The sequence below is a fragment of the Salvia hispanica genome, chromosome 3 (genome assembly GCF_029641045.1).
Source record: "Salvia hispanica isolate PSC_SH4W2 chromosome 3, Shi_PSC_v1, whole genome shotgun sequence".
Lineage (NCBI taxonomy): Eukaryota > Viridiplantae > Streptophyta > Magnoliopsida > Lamiales > Lamiaceae > Salvia > Salvia hispanica.
In genome coordinates this window covers 45,359,126-45,383,149 of record NC_142694.1, presented here as the reverse complement: position 1 = coordinate 45,383,149, position 24,024 = coordinate 45,359,126, and the positions used below count along the sequence as shown (strand labels likewise).

Genomic DNA, 24,024 nt, shown 5'->3' with positions numbered 1-24,024 from the left:
ACTTTGCTCTACCAATACAACTTTAATTTGAATTAAACTTTGATCTTAAACTAAACATGAATATGCATTTTCTTTGAATTGATGTATTAGCACTACTTTCTTTGGAGGATGGCTAGGTTGATAATTAGAGTCTCCACATCATAATTTATCCAATTTTGTTGCTTTTAATCTCTTCTCGTGTCTATCCTCGATCAATTCTTTATGTAACATACTCCCTACGTTTGTGAAATGTTGTCCAATTTTATCATTTCGATCCATCTGCAAAATGTTGTACACTTTACTTTTTTACCATTTTTAGTAAATGAATCTCAATTTCAACTAACTCATTACACTTGCATTCTATTATAAAAATAATATATAAATATGAGAACTACAATCCACTAACTTTTCCAACTTTAAAACTCGTGTCAAGCTAAACTTGGATAATATTTCGTGGACGGATGGAGTAATGCTATCTTGCATAATCCAACTTTGTAATTCGCCTCTTCTATGAAATTCTAGAACTAGGGGAGTAGGATGTTTATGTAACATAATGCATAATGCATAATCCAACATTAAAGGAAGTGATAAAATAATTATTGGAAGGAAAACACAAATTCGGAGATGGAAAAATTACTCATCTCCGCCACCAGAGTGATCCGAAAAATTACTAGTAGTATAAAACGGATCCATCAATTGATCGGCGCCGCCACAAACCGAATTAGAACTCATCTTCGCCACCTTCCCTTCAACCCTAGCTTTGAAATCCCCAAACCAAGCCATCCACTCCCTCACCCTCTCCTTATCCAGTCCCTCCACACCCGTCTCCTCCCACCACGCCTTCTCCCTCTCCCGCTCCGCCTCCTCCACCCGCCGCTGGCGCTCCTGGAGCTCGATCTTCTGCTGGCTCAGCCCGTCGAGCCGCTTGTTGAGCACGCGTATGCATTCCCGCGCGTGGGCGTCGATGGCGTAGGCCGAGTGGCGGAGGGGCTGCTGCCCCGGGCTGTGGAACCGGTCGAGGACGGCTTCCATGCTCGGGGAGAAGAAGGAGAAGGGGTTGTCCGTCGGGGAGAACACGAGGACGCCGACGTCCGCGCCGCACAGCGTGCTCAGCTCGCTGGCCTTCTTGAAGAGGCCAGACCGCCGCTTCGAGAAGCATGCGTAGAGGTCGTCCTGGTTCGGTATCAGCTTGATCGGGATCTTTTGTCGCCCCCTCGTGTGCTTCTGACGCGCCATACTGTCCAATCAAAGAATGGTGAGCAAGAGTCCAATAACAAAAACACAACCTATAATCAAGTCCAACGAAAAAATCATGTACTAACGCAAGACCAAAAAGCAGATAGATGGCACACAATCCCTCGTCTAAATCGTTCGGGGCTAAAATTTATTCGAAAATATATTTTTAGGTGAGACAGATTGTTGGTGGGGGCTTTTATCTTACAATTTGAATAAATCGAACTAAGGAAAAAAATTATTTAGAAAATAGATTTATTAAGGGCTTAAGCCCTTATCCAAGCATGCATGTACGTCTGCCATTGCATCCGAGGCTAAGGATAAGAGCACTAAATAGCAAATTGGTGACAAGAAAATGTAACCTCTTTAGTTGTCTTTGATTGCACCGTTGTCTAATGTTTTTGCCCACTTTTATATGTTTTTTTTTTAATTTCTAAGTATGACTATATATATGCGTTAGACTCCTTTGCATCCTAAGTGTCCTATTTTCTTCTTAATCTCAGCCTTTGGATCCTTGAATTGGATGGTTGTGATCAATGCATTATTAGTCTATAATGTTGCATTATTAGCCGCTGTGCATTATTAGAATGAAAATGTGCATTATTAGTTTATAATGTTGCATTATTAGCTGCTGTGCATTATTAGAATGAAAATGTGCATTATTAAATGACACGTGACATTAATCTAACCGTCAGATGACAAAATCGTGGGGCTAGGATTAAGAAGGAAAAATGACAAAAGATATGAAAAGGATTTGAATACATCCATATATATATATATGATGTCGTATATATATATGATGTTGTGTGATTAAGTAGATGAGTCAAGATTTCCACCATATACTATAAATAAAGAGTATTTTTATAATTATAATTGATTGGACACATGTCGTAGTAATATATCAGAAATTATTAAATTTTTATTCAATCTATAGGGGTATTGACTGAAGCAGAATATATAAAAAATTATTAAATTTTTATTCAATCTATAGGGATATTGATTGAAGCGAATTTGGATTTTCGATGGTGTTTATACAATCTTGAGAAGTCCTGTTAAATTTTACACAGTGCTGGAATAGAAAACATATTGCCACAACTGATTTTCTACATGCTTATAAATTAGTGTTGATCTTGATTATTTTGAGTGTTCAAATTCCAGTGGACTTAATTTCGAGTATTTTCTGAAAATATCTTTAACTTTTGTTATGTATCGACTATATGATAAATTCTACGTACATTAAACCATACATACCAGTATTATTTATGTGAGTTTTTAAATTTGTAATGATGCTTGTGTTTGTGTCATAGAGCATTACTTATGTATTGCACTTAATTTCAATTATTGTTTGAACAAAAAATTATCTTCAGTTGTACAAAGTGCTTTAGAAAATTGCACAACTATTTTTACTTGTTAAATGTTTAGATAGCAAATGGCCACTAGGTGATGTTTGTGACCTTTTTTTATATGGCCACTCATGAGTACTAGCATTTTAAATTGGGATAACAATTTCAAAAAATATATGACATAAAAAATTGATATGAATACATATAAAATTAATGGGTTTTGGTCGAACATTATTGGGTGTGTTTCCTTATCAAGTTAACTCGTAAGAACCCTAATAATTTAGGGCAGGGTTGGGTTGGTCTTAGGTAACCTATTAATAATAATATTTATTATTTAAAATTTTTTTATTCTTTTAAAAAGTTTATACTTTAGTTTTATTCTATAGATTTGCGTATACCAGATATTTATTGTATACAGGTTTTATCGTGTAAATAAGATTTAATCGTATAATATCATGTTGTAATTGTGCAATATCAAGTTTTAATCATGTAAATTAGGTTCAGGTTGTTAACATGTTGTGGTTTGAAGGTTGCAGATCGGATTCATGTTCGGATTGAGAATTTCCTTAAAATGCATGTTGGGTTCAGATTATGCCTTATTGGGTTTTGGGTCGTTATTAAGTTGATCCAATAACAACTCAATCCGCACAACTTGTGACATGATATTATACCAAGATCAAGGGGATCCTCTAAAGCTAATTGTGAATCTAATAGCTTTTAGCACCAACAGACTCATCTTAGACGAAAGGAGCAACATGTCCATAAGAAACATGGAAGTTCAAGAATCTGAATGGGACGGTCGTGACAAGAGCCAAAGTGAACAAGGAAAACGAAGACGATACACTAGAAAATAACGCGGCAGATGCTATACATTGATGTCAAAACTTCCCTAACTCATTTCTTTTCTATACATGATGCTTACAATCTGCTACTACGACTAGTACTACTATTACTACTCTGGTATATATTGCTGCAAACACTGCTTCAAGTTCTGGAAATTAACCGGCTTTGATACAAATGAATCCATACCATTAGCAAAACAATCATCAGCACTCTCTGATAATGCATTTGCTGTCATCTGCAGAAGATCAATAGATTTTAGAGCATTTGATCGACGAACAAAATAACAGTACAAGAAAATCAAGTGCTTACTGCAATGATTGGTGTCCTCTTTCTTGGTATTTCCTGTTGAAATTTTGGGGAAGAATGTTGGGGTGGTAACTGCAGCTCAACTCCTGCTTTCACTGCATCGTCCCAACTACCCGTTTCCTCAAAAGATCGTATCAATCTTGTGGCTTGAAGTCCATCCATCACTGGCATGCATACATCCTGTGATATCAACAATTATTAATTAATCAAAATAAAAAGGACCAGAAAACCATGTTGCAGTTTTATACTTATTGCTCTAGTTTTAAGCATACCATTAGAATGAGATCGTAGTCTTTGCACTGAACTGCACGCACAGCTTCTGCTCCGTTATTGACAATATCTATGTTGTGTCCGAACTGCTTCATCATTGACTTGGCAACAATCACGTTGATCTTGTTATCTTCCACGAGAAGAATCTTCGGTTTGACCTCAGCCTTTTGACCTTCATTGTTCTTTCTGGAAGAACACTCGGAACTTCCCTCAGCTTGACATCTTTCTTGGGTAATGCTCGGCTGGGATATTTCACTACAGCAGTGTGTCTGTTCATTCATTTCAGCTGAATCTAAGTTATCCGAATTTAAGCTCCGGTTCGGTGAAACATTAACTTCCAAAGATGTGTCCATGGCAGCTAAATATGCATCTTCCTCTGAACTCATCTCCTGACATGTAATGCTACTAGAGGGTGACGAAGAATCCTCCAACAAACCATCGTAATTCTGAGTGGGATCAACGCCATAGGTGATTGGCAAGAGCTTTTGGATCCTTCCGGAACTTTGAGACGAAAGTAAAGAGCCCAAAGTGCGCGGTTCAAACAGAAAACTTCCTGCATGTAAATCTTCATCATCTGAGACCTCTTGGTTATCCATATCCGAGAGCTCGTCTGAACTATCAGAGACTGCTGAAACTTTACAGGGTAGTATAAACATGAAAGTAGACCCTTTGTCTTCTACACTTGATACAGTTAGTTGACCACCCATGAGCTCAACCTATTCACAAAACAAAAATGTGTAAAAACAGTGATTTTGAAATAAACAAGTAGAAGCAGCAGAAAAGTAGATGAAAAATTCAGCTACCATCTAGAAAGCCTGTTAGTCTAGTCATTATGTCTAAGGAAGATCAACTTCTTGAGAAGGAGAAACTCGAATCAAAATTTCAAGGTGATGATAACTCACCAATTGTTTACAGATTGCAAGTCCTAATCCTGTCCCACCGCACTTTCTAGCAGTATCTGCTCCTGCTTGCGTGTATTTCTTGAACAGAGTGGGAATCGCATGTTCTGTCACATAAGGATCAACAGAGGCGATTATCATATTCAGTTCCCATCAAATGAGTTTGAAAATGGAAGCAAAAAATAGAACCATGAATTTGAGCACATACCTGGTATTCCGATCCCCGTGTCATAAACATCACACCGAATCCACACTACTGATTCTTGAGGATTAGAATGGCTAGCTTTTTCTTCTTCCGTTGGTGTCCCATCTCTCTCTTGATCATTGAGCGTGTTTTTTAATTCATTTTTTACACCAATACCTTCTTCCTCATGACATCCATGACTGCCCCTCTGGCTTCGACTCACGGATGAGTCTTTTCTTGTGTTTGATGAATTAGAGGACTGATCTGCAGGAGCTTTCCAAGACTTTTGATTGCTTAAAATGTGCGGCTCTGGCACTACATAAAGCTTTATCCCAACCTTGCCCTCGCGAGTGAATTTGATGGCATTGCTGTTAAACATTAAAACACGGATATCTTTATACATAAATCAGCTTGTCTATGGTGTAATATAGTAGATTAATAATCACTAGTACAAATAAAGCATGCATAACTCAAAACTAAAAATCTAAATACTTTTGCATTGAGAGGATATGTAACATAAGGTCTCTGAGTCAGTAAGTCCATAAAAGTTTAGAAAGTGAGCTTTAGATTTAACTATATTTATTCTAGAAAAAACTTTTTCATATATGATTCAAGTATCATTATCAATATTGTTATAGCATAAACTGTGTGCATGTAATATGCATGTACGAGAAAGTCCTGTAAGCACCTGACCAAGTTTGTTAGAATCTGGCGAATCCTTAGAACATCTCCGATCACCTGAAAAATAGGCAGTTTCCATTAATATAATCCAGTCTACAAATTAAACCATTCGCTCTTGAATACCGTTAGGATCAATATCATTTACCTCCACAGGAACATCATCTGCTACATTTCCTTCTAAGGTTAGTAATTTCTGTAGTGATGCAGCTGCTGTCTGCAACACATGTTTAACTACCTCTCTTGGTCTAAATTTTGCAGCTTCCAGTTTCATAGCTCCTAAAAAACAAAGTGGTGAGATTCTAATTTTAGTTCCATATATTAATTTAGACGATGGAACAAAGATGAATTTATGAGAAAAGATATAAACTCCCACCTGACTCAACCTTAGAAAGATCAAGGATGTCATTGATTATTCGAAGAACTAAATCACCAGAAGACATCATCACGTTCACCTGCTGTCTCTGCTCTTTGTCGAGCTTAGTATTGGAAAGAATCTCAGCCATGCTTACGACTCCGGATAGAGGAGATCTTATCTCATGAGACATGGTAGCCAACATTTCTTTCGCTCGCATTGATTCCTCTGCAAGAATGTTACCAAGAGAAAATTAGTTAGCACTATATCTACAGCCGGTTCTTGAAATCACAGCCAAAATTTGGTTACCTGTGATATGAATTGTTTTGTTGAGCTCCGTCTCCTTAGCTTTTTGTACAGCCATCTCTTCTCTAATCTTTGCCATCTTTTCTCTTTTTCGCACCTGAAATACATCAAGAAAGATAAATTAACAGAACAAAAAGTTATTGGAATTATAGATAAATAAACAAGTTATGGGAAGGAAAAGGGTAAAGAATGGAACTGACCTGATCAGTCACTTCCATTCCCATATAATTTACACCAATTGTCTCTCCAGCCTTGCTGAAAACCGGTTCTACGTAGATTAAGAAGGTTTTTGATCCAAACAGCTCAGTTTCAAATGTTATTTCTCTCTTTGCAGGTAATCCTCTTTCCAGCACTTCTTGTTTAAAGTCTTGGGATTCCTTTACACCAGAGCCGGTGAAGATCTCAACATCTGTTTTGCCTATGATATCCTGTAAAATTAGTTACTCTGAGGAATCATTCTAGCAGTTGATTCAGGAAAATATGCAACACCACATAAAAATTTTAGACCAAAAGATGAACTTTGATTCTCAGCAGTCGAAGTTATGGAATTCTTGAAGTTAAAACAGTCAGTTCAAGAGACTGTAAGATATTGCCAATTTACCTCCTCGTTCAAACTCGGAAAATGGTTAAAGATGAACCGGTAGCGCAGATCTTTATCCTGGAAAATGTGGAGCACTTGGTCAGTCACTATGAGAAAACCATTAGTTGCTAATGTAAAATCAGAAGTTTGTAAATACATGATAAATGAATTCCTAGCACTAGATACGTTAACTTACAAAGTTTATGGTGCTTACTCAATGATGAAGTAAGGAAATAAAACAAATAGAAAATATGAGGATAATATACCTGATGGCCTATGACAACTGGAGCATTCTGCAAGACGAAATGCAAGAAATTATCTGCTCTATTCAAAACCTGTGACAGTTCCTCAACGGGGGTCGACTGCTTTTCCAGTTTCTCAATACTCTCCTGCAATTTCCCCATCAACACTTGCTCTCGTCTAATGCTAGCCTCTAGGAGTTTCTCTAGATTCATAGCATGTTGCTTCCAGTAAACCACACTGTCATATTCAGCATCTACACTTATTTTCTCATCTTGGAAGACAGTGTCACGCTTCCTCCTCGGAGCATCTTGATACAAGTACTTGAGATTCTCATCAAGAATGGAGATGGGACGCTTGTTTCCACCATACCCATCTCTTTCAAACCGATGTTCCTCCAATATCTCCAACTTCTTGAGCTCAGCTTGTCGCTGCTGCCTGCTGAGGGTGTCAAGCTCTTCCCTCAGGAGGCGCACAGCGTTCTCCTGCTTGTATTCCCAATTCCTCACCAAATTAGCCAGCTGCCAGTTCCCCTTTTCAGTGTAGCTAGCGAGTTCCATGAGATGCTTGAAATCAACTATGTCAGGCTCCCTCTTGATGGTCACCTCCTCCAGCATGTCTTTATCCACTCCTGGCCTCTCCACATTGAACTGCCTCCCGGCTTCATTCATGTCCTCCGGCCACATCGAAGAGAGGACTATGTCCATCTCTTCTGACTCGCCGGTCTCAATAGCGCAACCCATAGTTTCTTCTACCATTTAAGATTACAAAATTTCCAAACCAAGATAGGCAAAGGCATCAGTGCCTAAGTTAGGCCACTAATGCAATATGAGCTTATGTCTGAAACGTTATCGTCGGTTTGAGATGGATCAGAGTGAAGTCTGTGTTGATTGTGAGATTCTGCAATATAGCATCAATTACAACTATAACCTGAAAAAGAAACACAGAGAGGAAGGGTATTAAACAAGCAGTTTATGATCTGTAAAGCGCAAAAGTAACAGTATATTCTACTAATGAACAACTAATTTTGCACTATTGAATTTGAGGTATAAGTGCCTGGAAACATACACAGCCAATATATTTTTGTTTGATTTTTGTGATTGTTGTTCATCAAACTTTGTAATTATGTCGAACAACAATACTCATGGATTTGATCCTCAACTAAACATTTTGGAGACCAGAGTTGCAATTCAATTTCATTAATCCACTGTATTTAATCAAACAAAGTTCCACCCAATTGCAGTTGAAATTTTCGAAAACAAGCAGAAGCAGAGGAGTAGACAAGCATTGACTGACTCGACGATGATGATGAAGAACATGCAGTTACAACTTAACAATCAAAATTATGATAAAAATTCACGGATAAAAATCAAATAGCTGAATAAAGCTGACCTTTATGAATAAAATCTGACGGTCTGATAGAAGAATAAAATTGGTTCACTGTAGATCTGGAAGAGTCTCTTGGAAGAGCAAAAAAAGCCAAAGTTGTGCGCGAATAGAAAATGCAGAGAGAGAACTGCATCTGCATGTGGTGTTGGGTGTTGGAAATAAGAAAACACAAGAATCAAAGCATGATTGTTGGTATACAATGTGTGTGCGGAAAATGAAATCAAGACGAAGCCATGTGATTGTGATGTGAGGGTTTATTAATGGATTGAAAAATGGTTGATTTGGTTTCTCTTATAGCAGCGGCGATGAGCAATTTTTTTATGAGAAATAAACTGTTTGCTTGTTTGTTTCTCTCTCCCCTTTCCCCTACTGCGGAGAGAGTGTGTTGCATGGAGATTGTAAAGAGAGAAGTGTGTGTGCCGTGTGTGTGAGAGAGGTGGCGTTTTGTCGACGGCGCAAAATTAGTAGTATCAATTTTAGAAGAAAAATTGTTAATTAAATCACAATTTTTAGATGCTTTCTAATTTATCCCACAGGTTAGCTAATTGAATCATAGCTTATAACACTTCCGTAATTGTCTCATAACTTTCAATTTTCGGTGATTATGTGGTGACGTGGACGCCTATGTTTTCCTACGTCGCGTCATTTATTTAAAACACCGTCATCTCAACACCCTCAAAACGTCTTAAGGATCACTTATAACATCTCCTACTACGTACTCACAAACATGATAAGTGATTGTGGAGTCCATCACTCATGTTTGTGCGCGTATAGCAGGAGATGTTATAGGTGATCCTTACTGAAACGATGTCGTTCCATTTCATCATTTTCAGATTTAGGATTTTTTCCAAAAGAAAAACGTTCTTGATTGGATCATCCTTCGTTTTTTTAATTCTGTAATACCACATCAAAATATCATGTCATTAAATAATGTCACATTCAATTATTATATTCCATCATTTTTTTCATTCTCTAATACTACATCAGAACGTCATGTTATTAAATATAATATCACTCGTAGATAATTTTAAGTTATTAGACAATTGTAACAGGGTTATAAGTTTTGATTTAATTATCTAACTTTGTAAGTCGCGGGACAATCAAAAGTCTAACAAATTGTAATTTTATTGACAATTTTTCCATTTTCAAAATATGGTGGAATCACGCTTTTCGTGTTATAAATAATTATAAAAAAAATAGAACTCTGACAATTTTTTATAGATATTATTAAACGGATACATTTAAATCCATTCAATTATATACCGATATACGTAACATTTAGCTCACGGTTGTATATATTATGGGTGGATTTTTTTTATAACACCAAGTGCTTGTCATAATTATTGAGTGACCTTGTCATCTATTTTTCTATAAAGTTTAGATTATTTGTGAATGGCCATCGAAATAAAATAGGGTGTGGTCACGGTACAAGTTGTTTCAAAATACTAATATAGTAGTTCATCTGCTCATGCATATAAATATACTAATTTTAATTTTAAATATATGAACAACATTATAAAAAACTTAAAAGTCGGTCACTTGGTCGGGGAATCGTCTTTGTATAAAATACTACTAATACCCAAAAATGTCTAATTTTATTTAATTGCGTTTTATAATGATTGGTAATCTGAACCTGAGCTGAGCAATTATTTGTAGTTTCAGTTTATAATTTATATTTAGTTCTCCATTCTTCTAATAAAATATATTTACTGATTACTTTTTGAAAGATTACTGTAATACATTTACTGATTATTCTTAAGAAGTTATTTGAAAAATTAAATAAAAATAACCAATATTAAATGAAAATATATGCTCTATAACATGCCTGAAAAGGCAGTCAAAGAACATTCGTAGTTATCTTAATAAGAACAAAGGAATAATAATTATATTTCCTGACACCAATTATATACTGTATTAATTTGTCAACTAATCATTGGTAATTCACAATATTATAAGCTATAGTATGTATCAACCGACCAAACTAAAAAAGTGTGTAAGTAGATGTAAGTAACAAGTTTCATTGATGTGATAAAGCTATTAATATACTGTTCAATTTACGCGATTATTGGACATGGATGTGATTTTAAACTTCGTGATTCGTCCTTCATATTTTAAACTTTATAGAATAAATCTTAAAATATCGTGGTTTAAGAAGAAATTAGTCCTTAATAAATGACATATTTTAGACTTTATAGAATAAATCACAAAATATAGTGGTTTAAGTAAAATTACATCATTTACATCGTCAGACGTTTTTGCCCTAGGCTTTTCTGTCCTTCAATTTCAACGTAACTAGTGAGAAAAAAAATTAAAGCTTTGTGAATTTTCATTTTAGTTTTAAAAATTATGATAAAAAAAGAAGAAGAATTGACCCAATTAAGGGCAGTTACCCATATTTTTTAATGCAATAATTTATTTTGTAAAAGAGAATCTAAAGGCCCAATCATTGGGTTAGATATTATTAATATACTAGTTCCGTCCACCAAAATTTGTCTCACTTTGATCCGGCATAGGTTTTAAGTAATGTAATGGAAAGTGAGTTGAAAAAGTTAGTGAATTGTGGGTCCTACTTTTATATATTAGTTTTATAATAAAATGTGAGTAGGAATGAATTAGTGGAATATAAGGTCCACTACCAAAAATGGTAAAAGTAAAATTGGACAAATTTTGGGGGACGGACAAAAATGGAAAAATGAGACAAATTTTGGTGGACAGAGGTAGTAATAGATTGAAGATATATGATGTACGCAATATTGTTAGTAGTACTATGATAGGGTCCTCGATCTAGCAAATCTCGCCGAAGATCATCTCCAATATTTTAGCGTATCTTTTATTTTAATGAGTTATCTTTATTTATTTTCTATATATTTTTGTAATCTTTTATTTTAATTATGTTTCTTGATTAGCAAGACATATGTTAGGGTTTAGAATTCTAACATATTTTAATTCATTGAGAAATATGAAATAAACTTCTATTCTCATTCTTGTTTCAAAAACCCTAGAACTTCAACTAGGGAATTATCACTTTTGCTACGTTAAATCTTCGCGTGCTCTCCATGAAAGCACCAATTGATAGGGGTTAAGTTCCCTATCGAGAGGGTTGTAGAGTACGCGAAGATTGAACGGAGCAAAATAGATAATTCCCTAGTTAAAGTTCTAGGGTTTTTGGAACAAGAATGAGAATAGAAGTTTATTTCATATTTCTCAATGAATTAAAATACGATAGAATTTTATTATATAGAATTCTAAACCCTAACATATGTATCGAGGACCCTTTCATACTACTCCCTCCGTCCCACAAAGATTGTCCCATTTTTTTATTTCGGTCTGCCCCACAAAGTTTGTCCCATTTCACTTTTTACTATTTTTGGTAGTGGACCCCATATTCCACTAACTCATTTCTACTCACATTTTATTATAAAACTAATATATAAAAGTAGGACTCACGTTCCACTAACTTTTTCAACTCACTTTCCATTACATTTCTTAAAACCCGTGTCCGGTTAAAGTGGGACAATCTTTGTGGGACGGAGGGAGTACTATTTTAATGCGTATTTTAATGCGTTGTAAGTCTCCAATTGAGAAATTAAGCTGTCTAATTATGCCAATTAAAACTTAATTAATTAGCTAATCCTAAGTGCTTGGCATTTGAGATTAGTTTTTAACATAAAAAAGAATCTGACATTAATTAGTGTCATTTATAAGCAACAAAAAGGAGAATATTAATCTATTAAGCTGTGAGGACTTTTCAGGTTATAAAAACAGTTGATCTCTACAGATGCAAATTACTCATCATTGAGACTATCACAGTTTGTTATATACATATTTTTTAATTCCTTTTAAACTCTTTCGAATTAGTAGTACGTGGAGTGTTATATTGCTAACTTATAACTTAATTGCTAACTTCAACTAAATAATAGCCATTAGATATTCAAATTAAGGGCTTAGATCATTAATCCCTAAATGTCAATACGATCAACGAAAAACGTCAATAAGGTCATATGATTAATTCCAAAAAATATCATTAGGGGTCTTAATGTCAATTAACTACATGTTTATTTATAACTAACTTTTAAAAGAAATCTCAAAACTCTAAATTCATATAACATATATCAAATTAAAGATAGTTTCATAAGGATTCCAACGATATCCTACATGCATATATTCCGACGTCAAAATTTAAAAAAAATTCAAAAATTTTCGTACAAGCAGAAATGTCAACATATTATATAAAATATGTCAATATAATACATATAGAATGTCAATATAAGCAATGGGTTAATATTCTTAAAGCATTGTGTTGACATTCTCAAAGCATTGTGTTGATATTTTCGAAACACTATATTGACATTTTTATCCAAAATCCTAATTTGGAGTTTTTTTTACCTTTTTTGATTTTATTAATAAAAACGAAAATATACATGTGGCAAATTGTAGACCACACGTTTTCTAAAATCCTATGGCCTTAAATTAGTTGTAGTTAGCAATTAAATGATGAGTTAGCAATTGATTACTCCCCTGAGTAGTATTATATTCTTTTCTTCTCATTTTTCTCGTAAATAATAGTAGTACTAATAATTTTTACCCCTTTAAACATATGCCAAACCTGTGAATTCATTTCCCATCATACCATATGATCTCCTGATAATTTTAAATACTCAAATTTTGAACCCCTTAATTCTAATATTATAATTTTGTGGAGGAGCTATCTGTTAAAATAAAATGGGCAAATTGCTATTTAAAAAAAGGTGTAGCCATACAAACAAATCGTAATTAGAGTTAAATGGGCCCTTAATAGTCCAAAGCCAAAACACAAATCATGAAACCCGGAATAAATCTTATTTAATGATGTCATTTGTTTCTTTGTTTGTCTTTTTTGGCCAAGACATATTGTTAATGATGGGAAAATGGACATGTCACATAGTTAATAAATTAATAAGACAAAAATTGTTAGGGATGGAAAGTCTATGTATGAACAACATAAACTAGAGAATTGTATAAATCATTGAGAAACTATGTCGCATCCACACTTAATATGAAAATCATAGTATATCCAATAATGAGCACCAATTTTATTATCAGATATGAATTGTGAAACATACTATTCAGTATTTATTTTTCGGGTATCCATATATACTAATCAGAAATTAATGTAAGAATGGAATATAATAATACTATAGAAAAATATTAAATAATTACAATGAGGTAGATTATAGTGGACAACACCACTCCGGAATTTGTTATGAGGCCCCACCAAAGCCTAGTCCCATTTGGATTTGCAATCTAATTAATCAATTAATTCGCAATGGAACACGAATCAATATTGTACCACCAACTCATGTAATTCTGAATTATCCCAATCCAAATCATGATCCAATTAAGAAAAAGAGTTACTACTATGCATGTAGCTACAAAAGTTGTTTAACAGTAAAGCGCACTTGATCATAATCACAATGCAACAAAAGAAATTCAGTTACCCATGCAATGTTGTAATGATGGGTAAACCATAACTGGTTATATACTCCCTATATCCCAGACATAATATTTGAATATGATATATGATGCCCTAATTTAGGGATAGATTTGATTTGGCTGGTTTGCCCTTTTGCGCAGCATCCTCATGAATATCATAAATTTTGCTTATTAATTTCTCCATCTGCGATATGGAGTAATTATGTAATACACGTTGTATCTTTAATTAATTTCTTTATCATCTAAACTGAATTTCATCACATAATTCTATAATTAAAGATATGTAGAAAATTATCGAAAGAATATCTTAAGATTTCGAATAATGTAAATGGAATTTAAGTTATAGGCACGTGATGCCAGAATCACCTATAAAATCTAGTAAATAATTTTTTTTATTATTAGAATTTCTGAAAATATTTACACAGCAGTGACATACTACTCCTACTAGAATTTGTTTCCGAGAGTATTTCTAAAATTAAGTTTTATAATTATCTTGATCTCGATAGCGTGTATGAAGATTAATCTGTGTTGGAGAAACTATATAAATAAAGTTCAATCAAGCACTACCCTTCACTAATTTTAGTCCATACTCCATATCATCAACTTCTCTTCAAAGGCTTCTCGTCAAAATTTTGGACGTATAAGGTATTCATCCTCTTTTTCTTTCCCCTTCAAATTGATGTAAATTTTATGTGATAATTATGATGGATGATGTTAAATTCATATCCTCAATATTTATATTAAATCATGACCACTCTACGTAAATATGTTCAATAATATTAATGTCAATGTCAAGTACGACTATACGAGTCATTCTTCATAAGATTTAATATTAATGTCAATATTAAGTACGACTGTACGAGTCATTCTTCAAGACAGAATTCTAGAAATACTTGAATTAAGACATAGTAACAAATAATATAAAATACTAATCTGCTAAAAATTTTCTATTCGAGTCAATAAAACTGCACGCTCATTTTTTTTTTTTAATTTTTAAGACCATGTTCAAAATAATTCATAGAAAATACTTGTCTAAAATATATGAATATTAAGATTAATATCCTAATAAATTATTATGAAGTATACATAATAGGGGCCATTTGGCAAATTTTGTAAAAATCAAATCAAATAAAATCTCAGCCATGGATCCTTAAATTGGATGGTTATGATCATAATATCCGAGCTATATTATTACACTAAAAGTGTTACATTATTAACTGGAATTATTAGACCGCACAATCTATATTATTAGACTAAAGCACATTACATTATTAGTCGGACTATATTATTAGACTACACAATCTATATTATTAGATGACACGTGACATCAATGCAACGATTACATCACTATGTCGAATGACTGAGATTTACTTTTATTTTTAATAAAATTTAACTTATGAACCTCCCGTACATAATATTCAAGAAAGTAAAAAAGTAACAATGAGAAAACAACAAGGTTTTTAGTCAACCCAACAATTTCTGAAATTGGTCGTAAAATTCAAGATCGTTCACAAAGTCATCGTCAGCACCGTTCGTCAGAAACCTAAAATCTGAGCTAATTACTAATTAAGGTTTTGTTATAATTCTATAATTAAAAGTTTTGTATCAGAGAATAAAGAAATGTTACGTTAACTCAATTGAATTTTTCCCCCTTTCCTCCCCACAGAAACCCTAAATCCCAGTAATTGAATTAATGATATCTACAATCAGATCAGTTCATCCTGAGGAAATTGCATATTGTAAATGCATGTCGCGGCGGATCTTAACTGGTTCCTGCAATTCATAGTGTTGGCGTCAGTTGGCATTTTCGGCCTGCTGTATTTGGTGCGGAACACGGCCTCCAAATACTTCGTGGTGGACTCCAGCTTCGATTCCTCCGCCGCCGATTATTCGTCCTTGGATCGCCGGAAGAGGGACACTATGGCCGGCGGCGCCGCCGAAGGCTTTGATTCCTGCGTCGTGTGCGGAAATCTCACCAAGAAACAGTGCGCCGGCTGCAAGATGGTCAAGTACTGGTAATTACATGTTAAATTGTGCTTTTAATTGCTTCATTTTGTGTTTAACAGTGAATTGCCTTAATTTATGCATGTGAATTTTGTTTTGGAATTTTGGGATTTTTTTCTTTTACACATTACCGCTTGCTTTATACTCTCCATCATGCCTTGGTGAAAACGGGTGAGGTTTTTCTGTGTATGAAATAATCCAAAAGCTGTACTTCTTGAATGGGATAGGGTGATTATAGACTAATTTAGAAAAGAGAGGAAGCAATCACTAAACGCATAATGCAGGCATGTGATCTGGAAAGTTACTAGCTTTTCAGCTCAATGCACTGTAGTTCTACTGGTTCTTGACCTCTGCTCGTAAAGGAATCAAATTAATTTGCTATCTTGGTTCTTAGTCGAGGAGAATGAAGAAAAGGTACTATCTTTATTTTGTAAAGCCCTAAAAAATGAAAAAATGCACAGTATGATATACTGGTTGCGATCGTAACGATTAGCCATTTAATATGATCTAATGTTGATAATTGCTTTATGAATGCCATTGTTATCTGATGCAGTGAGATGCTGCATTGAGAATGATTTTTGTGCTTATTAGCATGGTTTCATCTGTATTATGTTGTCGAACCGGTTCACTAAATTTGAAATCAACGATTTGGATTCCTTGTTTATCTTGAGAGATTAAGCCTACTTCATAGTTTGTGGAAATAGACACCCACGACTCTTTTAGTTCAAATTTAACCTTTCATAAATTCTTCATCTGGCTAAGGTTGATGTTCACAAGAAAAAGTTATGGCCATGAGTTTGAAATCACAAACAGGGTCTAGTGACACAAAAAATATTCATTACTGCATTGGATTTTCTCTGATGATATTACGGGGTTCTGTTTTCATGCAGTGTAATCTAGGAAATTGGGTCATATTTACAAGTATGATGTATCAATATTTATTAATACTCACCCTGTTATTAGGCTAATAATTATTATGCTTGCCAAAATTCCAGCTCTTTATCTTGTCAAAAATCCCACTGGTCTGAGCACAAGTTAAGATGCGAAGAGATGAAGTCAGTGTACAAAGCTAACTATACAATGCCAAAATCCAATTTGAGGGGAAAGAAAGCTTCAGTAGCACCTCTGGACAGAAGCTCAAAGATTTACAAACCTTCAAACAAAGTATTTGACCACCTCATTTTCTGATTTCTAACTTTTATTTTAGTATTTACATAATTTAATATGTATTTCCTATCACCATTCTTTTTTCAGATACTTTTCCCATATGAGGAATTTCTAGAATTTTTCACTTGGGGCAAACCAGGCTATCCTCCTTGTGGACTTCTTAACTGTGGAAACAGGTACCTGATTATTCTGTTCTCCAGCTGACTATTATGCTTAAAATAAAATGTCAAATACCAATAATTTTTGATCCACTTGCTTTTATGCAGTTGCTTTGCTAATGTGGTTCTGCAGTGTCTCGCATACACCAGGCCGCTTGTTGCCTACTTGTTGGAGAAAGGCCACCGCAGAGAATGTAACTACCTCCATTATTCTCTCTGTCTCATGAATACAATAACACAGTATTTCCCATTTTTTTCTTGTATTTATTGGTTGGTGATTCTGACCTTTCCTTTGCATCTATGTGTTATCCAGGTCAAAGGGATGATTGGTGCTTTCTTTGTGAATTTCAATTGCACATAGAAAGGGCTAGCCGAAGTGATAATCCATTTTCTCCAATGAACATTCTTTCAAGATTGCCTAACTTAGGTGGTAATCTTGGATATGGGAAACAGGAGGATGCCCATGAGTTTATGAGGTCATTATAACTTGTCCCACATGTGGTTGTGCCTCCCCCCCCCCCTCCCCCAAATTAAAAATAAGGAAAAAAGAAGTTGGCATACAACTTTGCTTTCTTTAACGTTGGTTAAGTGTAACATGCAGTTGCTTTTCAGGTTTGCCATTGACACAATGCAGTCTGTGTGCCTTGATGAATTTGGTGGAGAAAAGGTAGTTCATCCTAGCTATCAAGAGACAACCCTTGTTCAACATATATTTGGGGGTCGTCTTCGATCACAGGTAGCATGCGTAAAGTGTTTTCCTTTTCAGTTCTTCTGATGTTTTCCTCAAATGCTAAAGATCCTGCATCGAATTGCTTGGTTAATCTGGTTCACTTTCAGGTTATATGCGGGGAATGCAACAACGTTTCAAACCAATTTGAAAATATGATGGATTTAACTGTTGAAATTCATGGGGATGCTGGATCTCTGGAGGAGTGTTTGGATCAATTTACTGCCAAAGAGCAGCTTCATGGGGATAATATGTATAAATGTGACGGGTGAGTGCTATATTCACAAGTTCACATTTATATAGCAATATTGATTCTTAACAGTCATACTATAATCTTATCTTGAATTTAAAATTCACTTTGAGCAGTCTAAATGGGCACATTGATCACTAGTTATTGCTTATGCCATTGGTGCTTTCAGTTTCATACTTTCATCTGCCAATGTCAGGGTATGTGTGTGGCTGGATTAGCATTATTAGAACTACCTTTTAATCCATTATTTTGGTGTCTCCATCTGCCAAAATGAACTTCACTTATTTTATTGCCTTTTATAGTTGGCTATTGCCTTCATTTGAACCACTTGACTCACATTTTATTATTTTACTGATGCCCGTGTCGTTCCATATAATTCAGCGAAGTAATTGTTGATACCAAGTTATATAACATGAAAAATGCTACTATTTCATTAATTATAGACATTGCAACTTTTGACCAATCTGGATGAGTTGTCGTTGCAGTTGCAATGCATACGTCATGGCTTGGAAGCGCCTTACTGTTCACCGAGCACCAAACATTCTTACAATTGCCTTGAAAAGATTCCAGGTCTGGTCTTTGCATCTACTGTGCTGATTCTCTTTCCCCTGATACCTTGATTCTGTAGAAGAAGATGATGTGTAAGCTTTTAATATGCTTAAATATGTTAATCAGAATAGTAGCACCTTAAGAAAATGTTGCCATGCTAATGAAAAGATAATATTCAGGAGGTTTTTTCATTTTGAATAAATCATTTGTCTGGTGTCTAAAAATGATATTCAGCATCACTTTATGCAGTATCATAGGACTTTCAATAGTGGCAAGTTCATTTATACTTGTGTTGTCGGTCCTATACATTTGTCCATGTTTTAACTTTTGCCACATAAGTTAAAATGGGAGTAATGGTGTCAGTATTATGTCTGAGCTCTACTCCACGTTTGTTCCTTCTTGTGCAGAGTGGAAGATTTGGGAAACTTAATAAGAGGGTGACTTTCCCAGAGACATTGGATCTTAGCCCGTACATGAGTGAATTGGAAGATGGAAATGATACTTACAAGCTGTATGCTGTTATTGTCCATGTGGACATGCTGAATGCATCTTATTTTGGCCATTACATATGTTATATTAAGGATTTCTGCGGAAGCTGGTACAGAATTGATGATTGCAGGGTAATGGTTTCTGATCTTCCTGCTAGACTATGTCATTGTTCATTTAGCTTGTCAGATAATCAGATGATCGAACTTGCACATTGGTCTTCTTATTTAGGTTGCTAGCGTTGATTTGGATGAGGTGCTTTCACAGGGAGCCTATATGCTCTTGTACAGCAGGTATTTCTATCATTTTACAGGGTTAATAAAGATTAACAAAAGGTTTTGAATAAGATGAGAAGCAAGATGATGTATAAGACAGTTCATCTAATAAATATTCTCCTCAAGTTTCTTGGTAGTAGTTATGGGTTTAGATTGTTTGTTTCTAAAGACTCTAAATGTGAAGTCCTTGTGAAGTGAATATATATCTATGTGTATATGCTGTTTAAATGCCTCCAAATGGGTTGCTTGAAATCTCCAAGCAGAGCCCCGGGCAACTGCTAACACCACCCTAGCAGTTATGCTGTCCTCAGGGTCCTGCCTCAGAAAGGACTTAAAATAATTGGTTTGGGCTCTGCTTCTGCATGCTTGTTAGTGCTTGATATAATTTGAATAGCATCTTAATTGATGTGCGATTATATCATGCTTGCACTGGTTTTGACAGAACACACGCTCGCCCATCATGCTTGCTTCCCACTGAATTGCTGATGAAAGAAGAAAGTGAGAAAGTGAAAATAACTGAAGCGGACTCTTCTTCCACGAAACAACATGCTGAGTCATCGCCTGATGCAGTATGCACTGACAGTCCTGTCGATTTGGAGCAATCATCTGCAAATGTTTTGGGGTGTCAGGTCAATGGTGGGGAAAAAATTTCATTAACTGCAGATGCAGAAGATGCAGAAGGAGACGCAAAAATGGCTGACTTAAGTTTGCCCATTGTCAATGATGCTGAACTTCACAAAGATGGGTTGCCCACCACACCAAAAGAGGTTCCTTCCACCGGAAATCATGATGACGAGACATATCTCACTAGCACTTCAGTGATTGATACTTCTTCTACAGAAGTGGATGCCAAGAGTTATGGGACATCTTCTTCTACTTCTGATGTTAAAGTGAATTGTGGAAATGAAATCAATATCGAATTGGGTTCATCCAGACAGTTGACTGAAGTGCCCACCACTACAGTTGGGAACTGTAAAGATGATGTAGACAGCAACACTTGTAGTATCCCAGCCAGGGATACTACTGCCGGTGAGATCTCAGATAAAGAGCACTCTGCTAGTTCAACATCTAATAATGGAAATATTGGGCTGGGGAATGGCTCATCGTCCTCTGATACTATAAAGTCCACGAAGAAAGCAGATGGAGTAAGTTCCACGGAAAAGTGTAAGCCACTCTTCCGCCCTGGGTTTTTGGGAAAACAGCCACTAAAGAAAAGTGTTAAGCTGGACTGTAAAAGCCACCTGAATAATCATACAGAAAGAGTTGCAAAGTCTTGTTTACCGCGTGAAAATGGTGGCTTACTGGAAAACAGAAAGTTGCACGATACACATGAGAATGGATATGTTTCTACAGAAGCAGATATGTGTAAGAGCCTTCGGAATGGAAATTCGTCGAGTGAAATATGATGAGATGATGATGACTAACGCAATGGATGCAGGAGGTAGAAACTTCAGATCTCTTGAGAAGATATACCATACCAAAGGAGGGAGACCTAGAAAACTTCACTGGCAGAGTGATGCTCGAATATGTCGAATCAAATTGCAGAAGATCTCCGATCTTCTGTAATAATTCAAGAATGCTGATGTGTTGAAGAGATTGAAACCGGATAGTTTTAGAAATAACGTCGATAATGTGATGGTAAGAGCAAATTTATTTTCCATTTTCTTTGCTGTTTATAGCATTCAATTATCCCATCCCCACAACTGGATGCGCTGGGAATATATATCTCCTTGGTTTCAATATTTACAGGAATCTTGGATACTAGTCTTATTGTCTCTCCTTTTAAATTACTTTACTGAAATCTAAGTTCCTTTTGTTGCATGTTTTATCTATTTTTTTCTCAATTTATTTGTGCATATTTTTATCTACTTTAATGAAATTTGGCTAGGTGGAAAGTATATTTTCGCTTATAGTGGCTTATCATTAAATGGAGAATAAATTTGATACAAATGAGTGCACGATGATTGAATCACAATTAATTCTGATTAATGCTAAAGTTTTGTAAATGTACATCAAAGTTAGACTCGCATTATTTCATCTATCTTTAGGTAATTTGTCACTATATGCTTGATTATTATCTCCATTAGGAAGAAAATAACACGTATATAATGCATCAATATGTGTGTGTTTAGCTGAAAATATTTTGTGGATGGAAGTGGAGATAGATGCAATGAACTAGTACTACATTTATTCTCAAACTAATTACTACTTCATTTATTAATTTTGTTTTGGTAACTTCTCGCAATCAACTGCAATGCCAGAATGATGTGAAGTGCAAAAAGTTGAAAATGGTAGGGAATAAATTTGTTATTATGGCTATTTATTTGACTCAAGAGTCAATTGAGCACCTAGTGTCAGAACCAAAAATCTAAACAAGTCGATATTGAAATTTTAAAAAATTAATAATATTACAACACTTAGTTTACAAAAAATTGAAAGAGAACCGCAGTGAAATCATATCCCAAAACTCTAGGACACTTTGGTATAAGCACTTTTTCTGAATACTATTATCATTCAATATAAATTTAAAGGGTAATAATAAAATGCAAATTTGCATCTTTTATACAAACTTCAAATTGTGATCTGGACTATTAAATTTCAAGATTTGATCTCAACAGATGACAAATGACGTTAATAGAAAATGTCTACACAACTTCAATCTGCTGACGATGTTGACATTAGTGGTGATATTTTCTGTTGACGTTATTTGTCATCTGTTGACATCAAATCTTGAAATCTAACTGTTCAAATTATAGTTTAGAATTTTTACAATATATTGAGTTTTCATTTGATTACATTGTTAACTTTTAAAGACTATACCTTGATTTGTAATTTATCAATGTATACACCTCTCAGTTCTCAGTTTGAATATGCCTTCAATAAATTGAATGCTGGAATGAGTTAAATGAAAGCAGTGTTTTCTAATTTTCTTTATAAAATTTGATTAAGGATTTATATGTATGACGTCATCTATTTGGGAATGATGTGTCACTAATTTTTTTATTTGTGATTATATTAAGTAATGTATATGTTTAATTAGTAGTAGTACTAGTTTAGGGGCTTCGTTATTGTAAATTTAAGATTATAAAATAAAGTAAAACTAGAGAGCATTCTGAAATTCAGTCTCTGTTGATCAAATTAAATTATGCATGTATTGTACATTCAAACACATACTAGTATTTACGATCATATGCTACGTTTTATGGAATTACATTAGGCATAAATAAATCAGTAGCAAATTGGAATATTAATAACTTCCTTTAGAAGAATTCTAAATAATTAAATATCAGAAATGCTAATACTGCAAAAATATGCATTGTTGATGGAGAACTAAATGATGAAGGAAAGCATCAAAGTAGTATGAAAATAGGTTAAAGAGACATTGATTTAAAGAGATGGAAACAATCGTAAAAAATAATACTATAGTATTAGTAAAAAAGAAAATCACTGTCCATATTAACTAGATGTGTTTTTGTCCAAAATGCTTAAAACTAAATTAATTGCGATATTTAATTTTATGTTCCTATAAAAGTTTGCAGAAGCTCATCTTGAGTCAACTGTATTTGCTTCATCCTCTTGTATTTAAATACATGCTCCATGATAAATAAAAAATTGAATTTCTGTAAATAAATGAACAAAAAAGTTGTTTCTTTCCCAAAGAACAAGATTTCACCATACAAAGCTCATGCTCCTTGCTCTCAATCAGTGATGGCCACTGCAGTTTTTGACAAATACTGCTTCTGCAATTTAATATCAATAATTATATTCGTAACATGGTATTTTAGTAAATATGGTTATGAAATACTAATAATATAATAATCGTAAATGTTTAAATGATTTTACACTATTATTCTTTTTACTTATTTGTTTATTCAATTATTTTTTCTCGCTTTTAAAACCATTTATTATCTAAATTTTACTAAGTTTATATGATCTAACTAATTAATAGTGTGAGTGTCGACGATTAAGTTATAAGTACAATGTACTCCAAAATTAGAGAAGTGCCAAAATTAAGCAACCAAAGCACTCCATAGGCTCAAGGAAAACTAGAACTTAATTTGTTAGACAAATATAAACTATTAATAGCAATAAACATGTATGAAATAAATTGGTTTATTGGTACTTAAATAATTTTTTTGTTTTAGTTTAAGATTAAGTTTTTACCAATTTTTAAATGTGTTTTTTTTTTCTAATTACTAGTATTATTTATATGATGTAGTGATGTATATGTAGTACTACTCTCTCCGTTCCACTTTAGGAGTCACATTTGAGTTCGGCACGAGTTTTAAGAAATGTAAAGGAATATTGATGAAAAAAAATAGTGAAATGTG

General features: G+C 34.3%; 3 protein-coding genes across 3 annotated transcripts; 1 reads left to right on the top strand and 2 right to left on the bottom strand.

Annotated features, from left to right (window-relative positions):
• Positions 1-458: 458 nt before the first annotated feature.
• Positions 459-1,345, bottom strand: LOC125210167 (agamous-like MADS-box protein AGL29). The gene has a single exon (XM_048109740.2). The coding sequence runs from the start codon at positions 1,213-1,215 to the stop codon at positions 613-615; it is 603 nt and encodes a 200-aa protein (XP_047965697.2). The 5' UTR covers positions 1,216-1,345; the 3' UTR covers positions 459-612.
• Positions 1,346-3,292: 1,947 nt separating this feature from the next.
• On the bottom strand, positions 3,293-8,938 carry LOC125217068 (histidine kinase 5-like). The gene is made up of 13 exons (XM_048118892.2): positions 8,609-8,938; positions 7,243-8,146; positions 6,998-7,054; positions 6,597-6,824; positions 6,400-6,493; positions 6,112-6,318; positions 5,884-6,014; positions 5,746-5,795; positions 5,082-5,425; positions 4,877-4,980; positions 3,977-4,690; positions 3,708-3,884; positions 3,293-3,633 (listed from the first exon to the last, which is right to left on the bottom strand). The coding sequence occupies exons 2-13, from the start codon at positions 7,972-7,974 to the stop codon at positions 3,508-3,510; spliced, it is 2,964 nt and encodes a 987-aa protein (XP_047974849.2). The 5' UTR covers positions 7,975-8,146; positions 8,609-8,938; the 3' UTR covers positions 3,293-3,507.
• Positions 8,939-15,672: 6,734 nt separating this feature from the next.
• LOC148930922 (ubiquitin carboxyl-terminal hydrolase 18-like) lies at positions 15,673-21,521 on the top strand. Its single transcript, XM_089069005.1, has 11 exons — positions 15,673-16,092; positions 17,077-17,245; positions 17,336-17,424; positions 17,515-17,600; positions 17,720-17,882; positions 18,019-18,142; positions 18,244-18,401; positions 18,869-18,953; positions 19,340-19,552; positions 19,650-19,711; positions 20,136-21,521. Exons 1-11 carry the CDS (start codon positions 15,821-15,823, stop codon positions 21,097-21,099), a joined length of 2,385 nt encoding a protein of 794 aa, XP_088925131.1. The 5' UTR covers positions 15,673-15,820; the 3' UTR covers positions 21,100-21,521.
• The last annotated feature ends 2,503 nt before the right edge of the window (positions 21,522-24,024 follow it).

Bases quoted from the DNA above. Each gene is read 5' to 3' on its own strand.
- LOC148930922 (XM_089069005.1), top strand. From the start codon at position 15,821: ATGCATGTCGCGGCGGATCTTAACTGGTTCCTGCAATTCATAGTGTTG. The intron at 17,883-18,018 runs GTCATTATAACT...GTTGCTTTTCAG, and splicing joins GATGCCCATGAGTTTATGAG to GTTTGCCATTGACACAATGC. The intron at 19,553-19,649 runs GTAATGGTTTCT...CTTCTTATTTAG, and splicing joins ACAGAATTGATGATTGCAGG to GTTGCTAGCGTTGATTTGGA.
- LOC125217068 (XM_048118892.2), bottom strand. From the start codon at position 7,974: ATGGTAGAAGAAACTATGGGTTGCGCTATTGAGACCGGCGAGTCAGAA. The intron at 7,055-7,242 runs GTATATTATCCT...CACATTTTCCAG, and splicing joins CAGTTGTCATAGGCCATCAG to GATAAAGATCTGCGCTACCG. The intron at 6,825-6,997 runs GTAAATTGGCAA...CTAATTTTACAG, and splicing joins TTCCGAGTTTGAACGAGGAG to GATATCATAGGCAAAACAGA.
- LOC125210167 (XM_048109740.2), bottom strand. From the start codon at position 1,215: ATGGCGCGTCAGAAGCACACGAGGGGGCGACAAAAGATCCCGATCAAG.